This window comes from Ptychodera flava, chromosome 13 (assembly GCF_041260155.1).
Source record: "Ptychodera flava strain L36383 chromosome 13, AS_Pfla_20210202, whole genome shotgun sequence".
NCBI classification, from domain to species: domain Eukaryota; kingdom Metazoa; phylum Hemichordata; class Enteropneusta; family Ptychoderidae; genus Ptychodera; species Ptychodera flava.
Genome location: NC_091940.1, coordinates 5,000,762 through 5,018,727, shown reverse-complemented (window position 1 = coordinate 5,018,727; position 17,966 = coordinate 5,000,762). Strand labels below are relative to the sequence as shown.

General features: G+C 36.4%; 1 protein-coding gene across 1 annotated transcript in view; it reads left to right on the top strand.

Annotated features, from left to right (window-relative positions):
* Positions 1–180: 180 nt before the first annotated feature.
* Positions 181–17,966, top strand: part of LOC139147183 (golgin subfamily A member 6-like protein 7) — an 86,862-nt gene continuing 69,076 nt past the window's right edge. The window contains exon 1 of the mRNA XM_070718119.1: positions 181–530. Within this exon, the coding sequence (XP_070574220.1) occupies positions 378–530 (153 nt within the window). The 5' untranslated portion in view covers positions 181–377. The remainder of the gene's footprint in view (positions 531–17,966) is intronic.

The window sequence follows — 17,966 nt, the reverse complement described above, 5'->3', positions numbered from 1 at the left end:
TTAAACATAATCTACTAATTCAGATCATCAGTTTTATACCATTCGTTTTTGACATATTAAGTATCCTAATTTTTTAGAGAATTATAGCGTGTGCATTGATTCGTTATCGTATATTCGCGGTTCTAATTACACCAGCATGAGAACTATTTCCTGTGATGGCGCTCTTCCCTCGGAATCAGCCAAATAGTATAGCAGGTGTTCCACGGCTAAACTGATAATAGTGTAACTAATTCTGTCACGGTTCATCTGCTATGTTTACCTGTATGTATTATACTCCAAGCTAATTGCACGGTTGATCAAAATCAAAGTTAAAAAAATTTCTCACTGATTACATTTTGCCTGGTTGCCTTAAATTGATCGCACAAATCGAAAGAACGATGTCGAACAACTGCTACCGTTCGAAAATCCCCAAGGAAGACATGTCTGATCAGGAAGAGAGACTGGCAAGTCGACATATCCAGACACTCGAGTTTCTGCAAGAGATAGTTCAAGAAAATAAGCTGCTGAAAGCAAAAGTCGAGGAATTACAGGTAACTTTAGGGAGACGAAATGAGACAAGATCGATGACCTGAGGTCCATGATTATTTGCAATAAAAGCAAAACGTTACAGGATTCTTAATGTACATGTACATTAGGGATTCACCGAAATACATCGATGGTTGCAGGCCGTAGATCCAAACATTATAAAAGTAATGAGTTGAACATGTAGCCACGATCGCTTCTCATGGAGCGACTACGTTTTAGCTCACTGCTGAGATACAGATCTTACTATCCTTCAGGTGATTCGTCGGTTCTTTTCACTATATGATACTCAACAAGTTTAGATTTTTCACTCGTCTCTGTGTGTGTGGGGGGGGGGGGGGAGGCGTGTGTGTGAGTGTGTCCCTTGACTCATACGGGCCTGAGTGCACCCAGAACAGAGTGTTTGTGTTTGATATACCTCCGTTTAGATACTTTATATGGTAGCTGGTGTTCACCTATCGCAGGATGCATGTCTGTCTGATATATATAAATACATGTACATGTAGGTTTGCACCTTTATGTAAGAAAGGATGGCGAGAGTTCCTCAAGGCCCTCACCCCAGAAAATCACTTTAATTGCAGCCTTTCCTTGGAAGAAGCACATTAAATACAACTTTGGAGGGGTTTGTAATTAGGGTTGGGGTTAGTTTTAGGGTTAGCATACTTAAAAGTGTTGTACATGTATACATCACTGGAGAGAAAAAAAAAATTGGCAGGGGGGCTTTAAGGAACTCTTTCTGTAAGGATAATATCAAATAACGTAGTATTGATTTTCCCAAGAAATATATTATCCTCCCTGTCATTGACAATTAATTTGAAACTGTAATGATGAAGTAAACCATGAATGTTTCCTTCCTTTTTTATGTCATACTGCAAACATTTCATTATCCGCCAACTTTGTCTTTTGTTGACATTTCAAAGTCTGCAAGACAATCCACAGTTTGGGAATGGCATTCTCTAGTAAACGTTGACCATGTCATGACACCTTTGATTTACTTCTCCACTAGAAGTATAGTTTCTCTTACATGATGTGATGGATTTTGTCAGAAATATCTAGAGTAAATACTTCTGCCATCTATTAAATCAAGTAAACCACATCTGTGATATATTAAGCAATAAAGCACACCCAGTGACAGTATACCACGGGATTTTGACCAGTTCACTTCATATATGCACGAGCGATAGCGAGTGCACATATGAAGTGAACTGGTCAAAATCGAGTGGTATACCGTTGCTGAGTGTGATTCATTGCTATTTACTATAACAGTATATTGAAATTCTGGCATGGAACGTCAAGAACAGGTTTTTGCTCAAGCTGAGAGCGGGCGTATGCCAGCCGTAGTATATCGCCAATATACCACGGTTCTTTTTGCGTCTCGACCAATCAGATCGCTGCATTTGCGCCATCAATATACTGGTATGACATAATTGTGAATTGAACAAGAATAATAGTACTGTACACAAGACTTACACAAACTGTACACTATGATAGCTGGGAAAGATTTCTGAAGTATCTCATCGAAACTATTTACCACGATATTAGATGCCTGCTTAAGGGATGGCACCACGAAAACATCAGGAAAGTTTAGGCTTTTCACAGATTCCTATCAATGGTGTTAGTGATCATTCTTTTTGGGTAGAGGGGAGAGGTTATATTTCAACACCACCTAGTACCCATTACAAAGTACTAATAGTTGTGTTTATAATCAGTTTTGTAACTAATCACTCATAACTTGTGAACCTTCTCTCAGTATCCCATGACAAATTATTTCGTTCTTGTCAATTTCAGTGTAATTACCGGTATAATCTTCATATGTGATGAATCCAATGCTTGCTATCAGGTCAAGTAGGTTGAAACCATTAACATTCGAAATGTCCTAAATAATGTATTTTCTAACTCAATGGAGGTAAAAGGAGACCTCACTTATAAACTTACCATGGTACATCATACATGTACCTAACCCCCTCCCCCCTTCCCCCCAAAAAATATATATACAGAAAACTGATTTTCACAGATTTGTCCTAGTGATTTTTTCCTGACTTTTCTGGATACTATGACAATGATCGTGTATGTCACAGTGGTGTGTTTCACAGTGATTTTGTGACTTGATTTTTATGTTGACTTGAAATGAACTTGACCAGAAAAAAGTAACAAATTGTCTACTGCTACAACTATAGTTGTCAACCATCTTACTATACATTCTCCCTAAAGCATCCAGTGTAATATAGCAAATATTCAAATAAACAAAAGACATAGTATATGTATCTGATAGTTATTTTCTGAACCTTTTTCCATCATGTATCACATCCAGTTTCATGTTCTACTATATAGGGTATATTGAAGTAGCCACTGTTCAGTTAGTATCAGTACAGCATGCATGTGTGCTTTACTTTTGCTTCTTGGTAAGTAGATGTAGGAAAAAACATTTAAGAAAGAAAACAGTTTTTGCTGGCCCCTAATATGATTGTTTTGACATGCCAAGGGAAATTACAGGGTAGTGTTAAACAGACAAGGAACAGAAGATACAGATTCACTGCTGTGAAACATTATGTAAGTGCCATATGGCATCAGAGCTGAACTTGGTAAATTTGTACCTGGGTAATACTGGTACAAGACTAATGAAGAAATGTTTCAGCTTCTGTTGAATAAGTTTAGAACATATGTTTGCAATGCGTCAAAACATAGCAGAGCAACAGTAGATGAATCACAAAAAGTTGGATTGCATGTAAATACTGCATTTTACATAGTGTTTAATTGTCCTAGATTGACACTGAAGTACATGGAACAATATTTCTATGATTCAGAATCCTATGAAATGTGTGTTGTTAGTTGCCGTCAAAAAGTAACAAACAGATGATGGGACAAAATATGAATTATCACGTAATATAACAAAACACCCAACTCAACATTTCCTCATAAAATCAACTTTCTATAAACTGACATTCACATAATATGAATAGTCAATGTTTCCTCAAACCCATTTATTAAGCCTGTAACTGTACCAGCACAACCTGATCAGACCATTCCTTCCATGTAAACCATCAAAGCATTGTTTCTTCTCATTTCTAACCTTATCATTCCACGTTCCATTATGCCAGTGCTTACGATATCCCTCAAACATTGTGATAAGGGTCGCCATACCACTATCTGTAGCAGTACTCTTGTCCCTTTGAATATCAAAAGGTCTTATCACTTGGAAAGTTGTGTACATGGAAGAATATGTGTTAGAGTATCGTCTCTTTTTACATTACATTCGAGTTTCATCCCTTGGAATATGGTCATCATGATAAACTTTGTCTTTTTATTGTACAAGCTCTGTTTTAAATGATATACAGTGTTTATGCCATTCCTATGTCAGCTTCAGAAATGGGAATGTCTGACAAGGATTTGTTTCATGTGATGGATTCAATGGAATATCAGTGTTTTTGTTAATGCTGGTACCACCCTTGTAAACTTTACTGCGGTTCCCCTTAAAATAGCAATGTAATGATATGTAGGAGGACAAGGGACATGGTGTTGAGTTTCCCACTCCATTCACCTATCTTCCCAAACCTTACCAAAGACACTTCATTCTAATGGAAATTGTAATTTCATAAGTTGTCAATCATTGTCAACAATAGACTCAGTTCGTGCTCTTGTCAACATTACATGAACTTTAAGAAGATAGCGTATCAATCAGAGAAAACACTTTTCACAAAAATCTTGTTCTAATATGTGGACTCCTTTTATTTAGGAACTTTGAAATTGGTAATAAGAAAGCCCAAAAATCTATCCCACTAAAGTTTTGGCTTTTCAAATCAAAAGATTGTAAACTATAAGTGTTTCTGTTATCTGGAGGAGGCTAGTGCACAACAACAGCATCTTTCCTCAGCAGAATCATGTTCACAATTCTTATGATTGTATTTTGCTTTAAAGAGTGATGAATAGAATCTCCATGGATATGGCACTGAAGTTTTGGTTTATTGTGAGGATTTTGCAAAGTGATTCAATAAGCATTGAACTTTTTCAACATGTTTTTCGTACATTGTACTAACATAATGTTACTCGCACATGTACCATTTATTGTTTTATATGCTGGGATGACTGAAGAGTAGTTGGCACATCTTTACTTGCGTACTAAAAGAGATTTTCTAAAGGCTTCTAAATAAAAGTAATGGTATCAGTGGACTCCCCAGGTTACTAAGCAATTCAAACAAAATTTCTTTATTTCCACTAATCTTCAGTCTAGCGTATAAGCTTTTCTGCATTTAAATTCAAACGCCAATTTTATAAAACACTATCAGATTTAAACATATCAAGAGACAAAAAAGTCAGGAAAAATCAAGTCACTGCAACAAAATACAACTTTCCTTCTTGCTCAGTGTTTCAGGTTTTTCTTTTCAAAATGTGCTGTTTGTTGATAAGGCCACCCAACATTTCTGTTGAGTATTTGAATGTACCATTGCAAACTGTTGTTAATATTACATTTCAATTACTTCACTACAAGTTTTGTTGTTATCCTGAGCTCATGGCTGGTAGTGTAACCATTCTTGTAATCCATTGCACTATTTCTATTTGGCTCCACAACAGTCAGGTCTGACTTGTAGTGTTGTACATGTACATTGTAGGAATGGTGTACAAGCAAAACCCTTATGGTAACTGACCAAATCACTGAATTGTTTGACAAAGTGGTAAAATGGTAACTGACCAAATCACTGATTGTTTGACAAAGTGGTAAAATGGTAACTGACCAAATCACTGAATTGTTTGACAAAGTGGTAAAATGGTAACTGACCAAATCACTGATTGTTTGACAAAGTGGTAAAAAATATAAGGAGTTGACCATACTGCATGTACACATTGTCATGAAATTAATAAGCCACAGAAATATGAAAATCTGTTAAAAGATGGAAAACTTTTCAAGACTAACAGTGCATCAAATTCATGAATGTTTGTGGAGTAGTGTTTTATTTGAAGCTAGCAGGGCATGGTGTTGCAGTAGAGGAGACAGGTGATTTTATGTGTTTTATTGCCATGTTGTCCTTTCATTTTCATTTCCAAAATCAATGTTATATGACTGGGTTTATGATGATATTGTTGATCAACTGGTAGCATGTCTGGGCCAGCAAGGCTGGTATTCCAATTATGAAAGGATTTACAGAAGACTGGAGGTAGAAAGTACTACATTTTTGTACCTAACCGATGTGGCAACGAGGCTATAGGTATTTACTGGTATGGGACACTTTTCAATGAAACACCATAATATTTACCGTAAAATTCCCAATTGAAGCCGCGGCTTGTATTAGAAACATTTTTGAGGGACCCCTGGGATCACGCACTGAAGTCCCGGTGCGGCTTCAATTACGTACATTTCCTGTGTTTGGATATTTTCTCAATGCTCACCAAGCATTGCAGGGGCAATCGCTATTGTTATGCAAAATAGTACCAATGAATTTTGCGTGAATAAATTACCCGCATAAAAAGCCTCTACCCTAGTGTAACTCCAATATAGAAACGGTAGGAGAGTGTATTTGGTCGTTAAACTTGGTAAAATTCCTTTTAGATAATAAGGAAACTATTAAAAGATGTTAAAACAATGGGAAACTGGAGTTCCCTTGACAGCATCGTAATGAAAATGACGCGTTTTTCCAGTACTTTCTTGATTATCTGACCCTGCTGAACCCCGTCCCCAAAATAGAATAGTCTCACTAAGGTCGGCCATGTTGACCATGTACCAGCAGCATGCATGATGTCTTTGTTTCAAGTTTAGAGGTTTTTGGACGCTGAAATTTCACAAAAATTTCACTTCTGTATTTAGAGATTGTACAATCAATTTCTTTGGACGTGTAAGTCGATTTTGAAAGTGATAGAAGATCAAATGGTTTTGAAAAAAAATCGTGCATAAAATTAGCATAAATTAAGCGTCCATGGCAGATGGGTCCCCTTGATTTACAGCTGTCTTGTGTTGCCGAACCGGTGGCTCATACTCGGATAGTGCAATAAAGGCAAGTGAATGACCTTTGCTAACTTTACTGGCATGTTTTTGTGAACTGTTTTGAGGTCAAATTTTATTTTCTCATGATCAAAAACGGAACGTGTACAAGCTTATATGCACCCACCAGCAGCCACAGTACAGTATAGGCAGTTCATTATGTCAATATGATGCAGGTGGTGTTGTTGTACGTGAGACATCGGTAAGGGTACGTGGGTATTGAATGAAAACTACTTATTTGAAACATGGTATCTCAATCTCTCAACTATTTTAACTTGTACACAAACACCGTTGCTTCAAAGTTGTTGCATCAGGTAATTGACTATGGCGGTGTTTACCACACTGACAAAAACTTCGGCCGTGTTCAAACACACAAACGTACCGATACATGGGGCATTGTTTGTACTTTTGTTGCTATCAATGACAAAATGCACAATGGTAGTAGTGTTAAAAGGGAACTTTTTATTGGGTATTTTTTCTGTAAGAAAGACACCTGTCAATCATTAGCACAAGTCAATGAGGCGACGCAAGCCAGCTGGTGTGAATTTCAGCATGCATTGTTTCATGATGGGCTCAGAGAAGGGGTGCGGCTTCTATTATGGTACAATTCAAAAACCCCAAATGGGCAAACAATGAGCCAAGACAATGTTTCAAAGTCAGGGTGCGGCTTCAATTAGAGGTGCGGCCTCAATTGGGAATTTTACGGTATTCAGTTACATGTAGTCTTCTAAAGCAGCACAGACAGAAAAGGACCACTTGAATGTTTTAAATCTCACATAATCTATGTAAAATACCATTCTCATAGACATTACTTTCTTTTTCTTACCTGGTACAAGACTAACATGTTATTAGTGGTGATAAAAAAGAGACTTATCTTTGTCTATTTGCATATCAAAGTAATGGCTGTATCCAATGAAGAAACTTTGTGTGAAGTTTGTGCAAGCATGAAATGGTTGATTTTAGTCAGAGAGATAAGGTTTATTGGTGCTTTTGGGATGTGAAAGGTGTCTTTTTATCATTTTTCATCAAGACTGTAGCACAATATGTATAGTTTTACTGAAGGACCATATTCTATGATGTACTATTCCAGTTGTATGTCAGGTTGTAAGATTTTGTGTAAAACTCTACTGGTAGTTTCATTGAAGTTGTGAAAAGTTTGTCCTTGCATTTGTACAAATCAAGAAACATTGACATCTGCATGAAATTGAGAAAGTGTATAATTTGTATACACATTTATACTATAAATGTTACCAGTATTCTGTAGCCTTTCTTTTGAACGTTCCTCATGGCATTACATATCATTCAAAAATCCAGCTCTATGTGCAGTGTCTCGGAAGCTGTCATTCAATAGGTTGGCTGAATCTTTCCTTTATAATTGAATAATACAAATAGACTCCCTAAGTTGCTGTAAAAGTGACAAATGACCAACCAGTTATAACCTTCCAACCATGCTGCACATTAGCAGAAAAATCATGGTTGAGTCAGAGTAACCACTCATAGCCTACATTATTATACATCTACCATTGAGATTCAGGATAATATATATTTATGTGGGCTGAAACAGCTGTACCGAACAAACTTTCCGTAACATTAACTATTTCTAGGACCCCATGTGCATTGTGTTCATTGTGTGCATTGTGTTCACTAAGGATGGTTTCAAGGGATCCATTGAACAATTACCAGAATGTATCTCACACTCTGTATGTGTAGTTACAGGCTGTTGGAAGTGCATCCACAATAATGTCCTGTATTTTCATCATATATTATGTAAAGGAAAAACTGCTTACATTGCATGAAAGCTGTTACTATATAGCCTAATTGAGTCCCAGTCAAGAATGTGAGATATACTGGTAGAATAATAAAGCTATCATGACAATACCACACACAATGTACTCAAACGTTGGTTAGGCAAAATGCTATGCTAACGTCCATCCTTGGCGGTGTTTTCGTAACAACCTCGTATTTTTTTCATGCCAATCTTTTAAATTGCTGGGATGACTGAAGAGTAGTTGGCACATCTTTACTTGCGTACTAAAAGAGATTTTCTAAAGGCTTCTAAATAAAAGTAATGGTATCAGTGGACTCCCCAGGTTACTAAGCAATTCAAACAAAATTTCTTTATTTCCACTAATCTTCAGTCTAGCGTATAAGCTTTTCTGCATTTAAATTCAGACTAAAAATGACAAAACACCAATTTTATAGAACACTATCAGATTTAAACATATCAAAAGACAAAGAAAGTCAAGAAAAAAGCAAGTCACTGCAACAAAATACAACTTTCCTTCTTGCTCAGTGTTTCAGGTTTTTTCTTTTCAAAATGTGCTGTTTGTTGATAAGGCCACCCAACATTTCTGTTGAGTATTTGAATGTACCATTGCAAACTGTTGTTAATATTACATTTCAATTACTTCACTACAAGTTTTGTTGTTATCCTGAGCTCATGGCTGGTAGTGTAACCATTCTTGTAATCCATTGCACTATTTCTATTTGGCTCCACAACAGTCAGGTCTGACTTGTAGTGTTGTACAATGGCGCGTAATCAAGGCCAATATTCTAACTCCCAATTTTCAACTATACAAAGCGACATTCAACATTCAAACTCCCCATTTTCAACTATACAAAGCGACATTCAACATTCAAACTCCCCATTTTCGAGTTAGGTGCGGAATTGTGTCTTTTCCTGAAAGCCATTTCTAAACTACATGTATCCCTATGGGGGCTAAACTAGCTAAAAACGATAAACACGGCAAAAAAAACGATAATTATCACTTTCTAAATAGCGTTCTAAGTTTAGAAATTAGCAGTAGTTTAGAAAGTTTAGAAAGTCGGGCCTTTGGTTGAAAAAATTTTTCCAAGGATATATCGGATAAAAACGATAATTATCACTTTCTAAATAGCGTTCTAAGTTTAGAAATTAGCTGTAGTTTAGAAAGTCGGGCTTGGAGTGAAAAAAGTTTCCCAAGGATATATCGGATAAAAACGATAATTATCACTTTCTAAATATCGTTCTAAGTTTAGAAAATAGCTGAAGTTTAGCTGAAGTTTAGAAAGTCGGGACTTAGGTTGAAAATTTTTTTCCAAGGATATATCGGATAAAAACGATAATTATCACTTTCTAAATAGCGTTCTAAGTTTAGAAATTAGCTGTAGTTTAGAAAGTCGGGCTTGGAGTGAAAAAAGTTTCCCAAGGATATATCGGATAAAAACGATAATTATCACTTTCTAAATATCGTTCTAAGTTTAGAAAATAGCTGAAGTTTAGAAAGTTTAGAAAGTCGGGACTTAGGTTGAAAATTTTTTTTCCAAGGATATATCGGATAAAAACGATAATTATCACTTTCTAAATATCGTTCTAATTTAGAAAATAGCTGAAGTTTAGCTGAAGTTTAGAAAGTCGGGACTTAGGTTGAAATTTTTTTTCCAAGGATATATCGGATAAAAACGATAATTATCACTTTCTAAATAGCGTTCTAAGTTTAGAAATTAGCTGTAGTTTAGAAAGTCGGGCTTGGAGTGAAAAAAGTTTCCCAAGGATATATCGGATAAAAACGATAATTATCACTTTCTAAATATCGTTCTAAGTTTAGAAAATAGCTGAAGTTTAGAAAGTTTAGAAAGTCGGGCCTTAGGTTGAAATTTTTTTTCCAAGGATATATCGGATAAAAACGATAATTATCACTTTCTAAATAGCTTTCTAAGTTTAGAAAATAGCTGAAGTTTAGCTGAAGTTTAGAAAGTCGGGACTTAAGTTGAAAATTTTTTTCCAAGGATATATCGGATAAAAACGATAATTATCACTTTCTAAATATCGTTCTAAGTTTAGAAATTAGCTGTAGTTTAGAAAGTCGGGCCTTAGGTTGAATTTTTTCCCAAGGATATATCGGATAAAAACGATAATTATCACTTTCTAAATATCGTTCTAAGTTTAGAAATTAGCTGAAGTTTAGCTGAAGTTTAGAAAGTCGGGCCTTAGGTTGAAATTTTTTTCCAAGGATATATCGGATAAAAACGATAATTATCACTTTCTAAATAGCGTTCTTAGTTTAGAAATTAGCTGTAGTTTAAAATCGGGCCTTAGGTTGAATTTTTTCCAAGGATATATCGGATAAAAACGATAATTATCACTTTCTAAATATCGTTTTAAGTTTAGAAAATAGCTGAAGTTTAGCTGAAGTTTAGAAAGTCGGGACTTAGGTTGAAAATTTTTTTCCAAGGATATATCGGATAAAAACGATAATTATCACTTTCTAAATAGCGTTCTAAGTTTAGAAATTAGCTGTAGTTTAGAAAGTCGGGCTTGGAGTGAAAAAAGTTTCCCAAGGATATATCGGATAAAAACGATAATTATCACTTTCTAAATAGCGTTCTAAGTTTAGAAAAAAGCTGAAGTTTAGCTGAAGTTTAGAAAGTCGGGACTTAGGTTGAAAATTTTTTTCCAAGGATATATTGGATAAAAACGATAATTATCACTTTCTAAATAGCGTTCTAAGTTTAGAAATTAGCTGTAGTTTAGAAAGTCGGGCCTTAGGTTGAATTTTTTCCCAAGGATATATCGGATAAAAACGATAATTATCACTTTCTAAATATCGTTCTAAGTTTAGAAATTAGCTGAAGTTTAGCTGAAGTTTAGAAAGTCGGGACTTAGGTTGAAAATTTTTTCCCAAGGATATATCGGATAAAAACGATAATTATCACTTTCTAAATAGCGTTCTAAGTTTAGAAATTAGCTGAAGTTTAGCTGAAGTTTAGAAAGTCGGGACTTAGGTTGAAATTTTTTTCCAAGGATATATCGGATAAAAACGATAATTATCACTTTCTAAATAGCGTTCTAAGTTTAGAAATTAGCTGTAGTTTAGAAAGTCGGGCTTGGAGTGAAAAAAGTTTCCCAAGGATATATCGGATAAAAACGATAATTATCACTTTCTAAATAGCGTTCTAAGTTTAGAAATTAGCTGTAGTTTAGAAAGTCGGGCCTTAGGTTGAATTTTTTCCCAAGGATATATCAGATAAAAACGATAATTATCACTTTCTAAATATCGTTCTAAGTTTAGAAATTAGCTGAAGTTTAGCTGAAGTTTAGAAAGTCGGGCCTTAGGTTGAATTTTTTCCCAAGGATATATCGGATAAAAACAATTATTATCACTTTCTAAATATCGTTTTAAGTTTAGAAAATAGCTGAAGTTTAGCTGAAGTTTAGAAAGTTGGTACTTAGGTTGAAAATTTTTTTCCAAGGATATATCGGATAAAAACGATAATTATCACTTTCTAAATAGCGTTCTAAGTTTAGAAATTAGCTGTAGTTTAGAAAGTCGGGCTTGGAGTGAAAAAAGTTTCCCAAGGATATATCGGATAAAAACGATAATTATCACTTTCTAAATAGCTTTCTAAGTTTAGAAAATAGCTGAAGTTTAGAAAGTTTAGAAAGTCGGGACTTAGGTTGAAATTTTTTTTCCAAGGATATATCGGATAAAAACGATAATTATCACTTTCTAAATAGCTTTCTAAGTTTAGAAAATAGCTGAAGTTTAGAAAGTTTAGAAAGTCGGGACTTAAGTTGAAAATTTTTTTCCAAGGATATATCGGATAAAAACGATAATTATCACTTTCTAAATAGCGTTCTAAGTTTAGAAATTAGCTGTAGTTTAGAAAGTCAGGCCTTAGGTTGAATTTTTTCCCAAGGATATATCGGATAAAAACGATAATTATCACTTTCTAAATATCGTTCTAAGTTTAGAAATTAGCTGAAGTTTAGCTGAAGTTTAGAAAGTCGGGCCTTAGGTTGAAATTTTTTTCCAAGGATATATCGGATAAAAACGATAATTATCACTTTCTAAATATCGTTTTAAGTTTAGAAAATAGCTGAAGTTTAGCTGAAGTTTAGAAAGTCGGGACTTAGGTTGAAAATATTTTTCCAAGGATATATCGGATAAAAACGATAATTATCACTTTCTAAATAGCGTTCTAAGTTTAGAAATTAGCTGTAGTTTAGAAAGTCGGGCTTGGAGTGAAAAAGTTTCCCAAGGATATATCGGATAAAAACGATAATTATCACTTTCTAAATAGCGTTCTAAGTTTAGAAATTAGCTGTAGTTTAGAAAGTTGAACTTTACGTTGAGAAACAACTCACCGGATATGTCGGATAAAAACGATGGTACAGCATTTCTATTGTAATGTTTTCCCAGTGTTTCAAGGGAAAATGTGTGAGTTTGTAGTAGTAGTCTTGTAGAACCAGGAAAATACTATTAGTTTCCCCAAGAAGTAAGTTTTAAAATCCAAGCTCAAATATGACTTGGCCAATAGACCCCGAGAGAGCATACTTCCTATAAAATTGACCATTGCGTTTGGCAAGAAGTTGAATGTTACGAAGTAGAGAAATATGACAGTGAGTCAGCATAAACACAATTTGTGAAGAGAAATTGTAAATATTTGTTTTGTCCGTCAAAAACAAATTCTGTCAAATAACCACCCGGCTAGACTACGTGTTATGAAAAATAAACCAGATCTTTGACGTGGAGACGAATGTACATAATGTACTGCCACATTTCAAATGACCAAGGTGTGTTGAGATTATCTTGATCGCGTCCATTTGTGCAGATTAAGTAATGGTGCAAATTAATGCTAAGGGCCTTATTAAACGTGTTGCCCCTGTGGTTGCCAAGGTGTGGTGAGATTTGCCCACAACGATCGCGTCCATTTGTGCTGATTAATGCAAATTTATGCTAATGGTCTTATCAAATGTGTTGCCGGCCAGGCCGCCATCTTCCAGCTGCGTGCTCACAGTAAGAGATTGAATCATTCAGAAAATGGGGCCTGAAGTGAAAACAATTTTTCCTTGATATATCGGATAAAAACGATAATTATCGCTTTCTAAATAGCGTTCTAAGTTTAGAAAATAGCTGTAGTTTAGAGAGTCGGGGTTGGAGTGGAAAAAGTTTTGCAAGGATATATCGGATAAAAACGATAATTATCGCTTTCTAAATAGCGTTCTAAGTTTAGAAATTAGCTGTAGTTTAGAAAGTCGGAGTCAGTGGAAAACATTTTCCAAGGATAAAAACGTTGGTACACCATTTCTGTTGTCATCTGTATATTCCCTAGTGTTTCAAGGGGAAAAGTGTGAGCTTGTAGGAGCAGTCTTGTAGAACCTGGAAAATACTATCAGTTTTCCCCAGAAGCAAGTTCTAAAAGCCAAAGCTGAAATGTGACTTGTCCAATAGACCGACGAGATAGTACCTCCAAATTAATGCATTGGCCCTATCAAAAGTGTTGCCGGCCAGGCTGCCATCTCCAGGCTGCGTGCTCACAGTGAAATGTGGAGTGCGTGAGATGAAGTCCCGCAAACTTTTCCAAGAATATGTCGGAAAAAAGGCTGATACAACGTTTCTGTTGTCATCTGTATATTCCCAAGTGTTTTTATTAAAGTAAAAAGTGTGAGTATGTTGGAGTTTTCTTGTAAAACCAGAAAATACTATCAGTTTCCCCCAGAAGTAAGTTTTAAAATCCAAAGCTCAAATGAGCTTGTCCATTAAACCAAAAATGGAACAATACTACCACAGTTCTAATGACCAAGGTGTGTTCAATTACGATCGCGCGCGTCAATTTGTGCTTCAAGTTAATGTTAATGAGGCATTGATAAGGCTATTAGCATTAATTTGCACCACAATGGACACGATTGTCGTGGAACTATCTGACCCTCTTCTTGTCTGTGTCTGAACACACATTGGTCATGCTTGATTATTTACATTCGTCTTCACGTCACACATCTGGTTTATTTGTCATTAACACTAGCGGTGGCTATTTGACAGTCTTTGTTTTTGACGGTCAAAGAATAAACATTCACAATTTTTCGTCATCGCTCACTCAGAGCCACATTTCTCTACTTCATGACATTCAATTCTTGCCCGTTGAAATGGTCAATTCAATAAGGGGTGCTTTTCTCGCGGGTTTATGGAAAAAATCACATTTGAGCTTTGGATTTACCGCTTGGCAAAACTGATACAGTATTTTCCTGATTCTATCCGACATATCCTCGAACAAATTTTTTTCACCCAAGGCCCGATTTTCTAAACTTCAGCTAATTTCTAAACTTAGAACGCTATTTAGAAAGTGATAATTATCGTTTTTATCCGATATATCCTCGAACAAATTTTTTCACTCCAAGCCCGACTTTCTAAACTACAGCTAATTCTAAACTTAGAACGCTATTTAGAAAGTGATAATTATCGTTTTTATCCGATATATCCTAGAACATTTTTTTCAGCCAAGGCCCGACTTTCTAAACTTCAGCTAATTTCTAAACTTAGAACGCTATTTAGAAAGTGATAATTATCGTTTTTATCCGATATATCCTTGGAAGAAATTTTTCACCCAAGGCCCGACTTTCTAAACTTCAGCTAATTTCTAAACTTAGAACGCTATTTAGAAAGTGATAATTATCGTTTTTATCCGATATATCCTCGAACAAATTTTTTCACTCAAGGCCCGACTTTCTAAACTACAGCTAATTTCTAAACTTAGAACGCTATTTAGAAAGTGATAATTATCGTTTTTATCCGATATATCCTTGGAAAAATGTTTTCACCCGAGGCCCGACTATAAACTTCAGCTAATTTCTAAACTTAGAACGCTATTTAGAAAGCGATAATTATCGCTTCTGGCTAAACTTTCTAAGTTTAGATTTAGATTTAGACAATTCTAATTTAGCTTTCTAAACTTCCAGCTAAACTTTCTAAAAACGATAAAACACAATTCCGCACCTTAATGCCATTTTCAACTATACAAAGCGACATTCAACATTCAAACTCCCCATTTTTAGTCCCCGCGGACGAAGTCCGGCGGGGACTTATAGATTGGGTCCCGTCTGTGCGTCCGTCCGTCCGTCCGTCCGTCCGTCCGTCCGTCCGTCCGTCATCAACAGTTTCTCAGACACTGCCGAACCAATTTCGTTCAAACTTGGCACAAAGGCATAGCACTATGACCTACAGATGCACGTCGATTTATTTTGTGATACGATCGAATTTGGCCGCGAGGCGGCCATTTTGTTGCGATTTTTCATGTCTTTGGACCATAACTCAGACATCCTTGAGCAGATTATGTTCAAACTTGGCACAAAGGCATAACACTATGGCTTTCATATCCATGTCAAATAATTTTGCGATATAATCCAATATGGCGCGAGGCGGCCATTTTGTTGCGATTTTTCATGTCTTTGGACCATAACTCAGACATCCTTGAACAGATTCTGTTCAAACTTGGCACAAAGGCATAACACTATGGCCTACATGTGCATGTCAAATTAGTTTGCGATACGATCCAATATGGCCGCGAGGCGGCCATTTTGTTTGCGATTTTTCGTGTCTTTGAACCATAACTCAAACATCCTCGAACTGATTCTGTTCAAACTTGGCACAAAGGCATAACACTATGGCCTACACATGCATGTCAAATTATATTGCGACACGATCCAATATGGGCGTGAGGCGGCCATTTGTTGCGATTTTCATGTCTATGGACCATAACTCAGACATTCTTGAACCGATTCTGTTCAAATTTGGCACAAAAGCAAAACAGTATGCCCTTCATATGAACACCAATTTATTTTGTGAAATGATCCAATATGGCTGACAGGTGGCCATTTTTTGCGATTTTTTCATGTCTTTGAACCGTAACTCAAACATCCTTGAACCGATTTTGTTCAAACTTGGCACAAAGACAAAGCACGTACTATGGCATGCATATGCATGTATCAATTAACCTTGCGATAGGATCCAATATGGCTGCAGAACTGCCATTTTGTTGGAATTTTGCATGTCTTTGAAGCATAATTCAAAGGTCATTACACCCATTTTGTCCAAACTTGGCACAAAGATCAAGCACTATGGCATACATGTCAATTTACTTCGTGACATGTTCCAATATGGCTGCCAGATTGTGAATTTTTTTCCAATATCTCTGCCAGATGGTCTTTTTTGGATTTTTTCATGTCTTTGGGGTTAATAATCATATGCAAATATTCCTTAACCAATGTTGTTGAGACTTGGTACAAAGATAAAGTACTATGGCATACATATGCATGTCTACTAATTTTGTGCTATGATCCATATGGTCAAGAGACAGCCATTTGATTTCAATTTTGGTGTGATTTTTTTATGTCTTTGAAACATAAACATAGGTCACTGTCCCTTGATGGACTGATTTTGTTCAAACGTGATACGAAGATAAAATACTATGGCTGCATTCTTGTGCACATTAAATTGTTTCATTATATGATCCGAAATGGCTGATGGCTGATTACAACAACATACCCAATCCCATAGCATTTCGAAAATTCCACCAAACCATGTGTATAGTATGTGCCGTCATGACACTAGAGGCAGTGAGGGCATCGTTATGTGTGATGTAATCAAAAGTTCCTTCAGTGGTCATTACCGGCAGAGATGAGTCATTTATTGAACGTTCCTCAGATTACTTTATTATGCAAGTCACAGGCCTGATGCACCCGTTGCATCAATGTCATTCCACAGCGACCTAGACCACAGCTACCTAGACACCAAAGATTATAACAAATGGACAAGCGGGGACTGTGTCATCAACGATGACTTGTCAACTATACAACGCGACATTCAACATTCAAACTCCCCATTTTCAACTATACAACGCGACATTCAACATTCAAACTCCCCATTTTCAACTATACAACGCGACATTCAACATTCAAACTCCCCATTTTCAACTATACAACGCGACATTCAACATCCAAACTCCCCATTTTCAACTATAAGCTTACAACTCAACATTCAACTATCGAACTCAACATTTGGGATTGCTATTCCCCATTTTCAACTTTCGAACTCCACATTTTCAACTCTCGAACTCAACATTTAGGATTCGCATTCTCCCTAGGCATCCCTAACTTGCTTCATTGTAGTTACCCACGTTTTCCTTCTGGGCTATACTACGTCAGAACGCGTCATAGATACGTCATATGACATTTCGGAGTTATTCCTATGTGATGTTCTAGAGGGTCCAAAAATATGGCCCGGAAACACTTGTGGTGCTATCAAGATTTACCGCCGACCTCCGCCATCACTTAGGCCTAATTCGGTCGCTATCATGTCGTCTAATCAAGAGCATGCATGCGTGGCTCGCCATGGCTTATTTTAAAATTAACAAATCGCTTGTTAATTTCCACACTATTACAGCCAAAACACAACTCAAACACTAAACTAGCTCTGCATGGCAGGGCTTAGCCCTGCGTACGATGCTGTGTGTTCCGCTACAGCTAATCGCCTGGTGAGCGTGGCGATTAGCTGTAGCGGAACACACAGCATCGTACGCAGGGCTAGGCAGGGCTGTGTGTTACCGGCGTTATACGGCTTCCCACCACATGTAGTGGGAGGCCGTATAACGCCGGTAACACACAGCCCTCAGCTGCAATGCAGAGCTAACACTAAACACACCAAAGCACATACAAGAC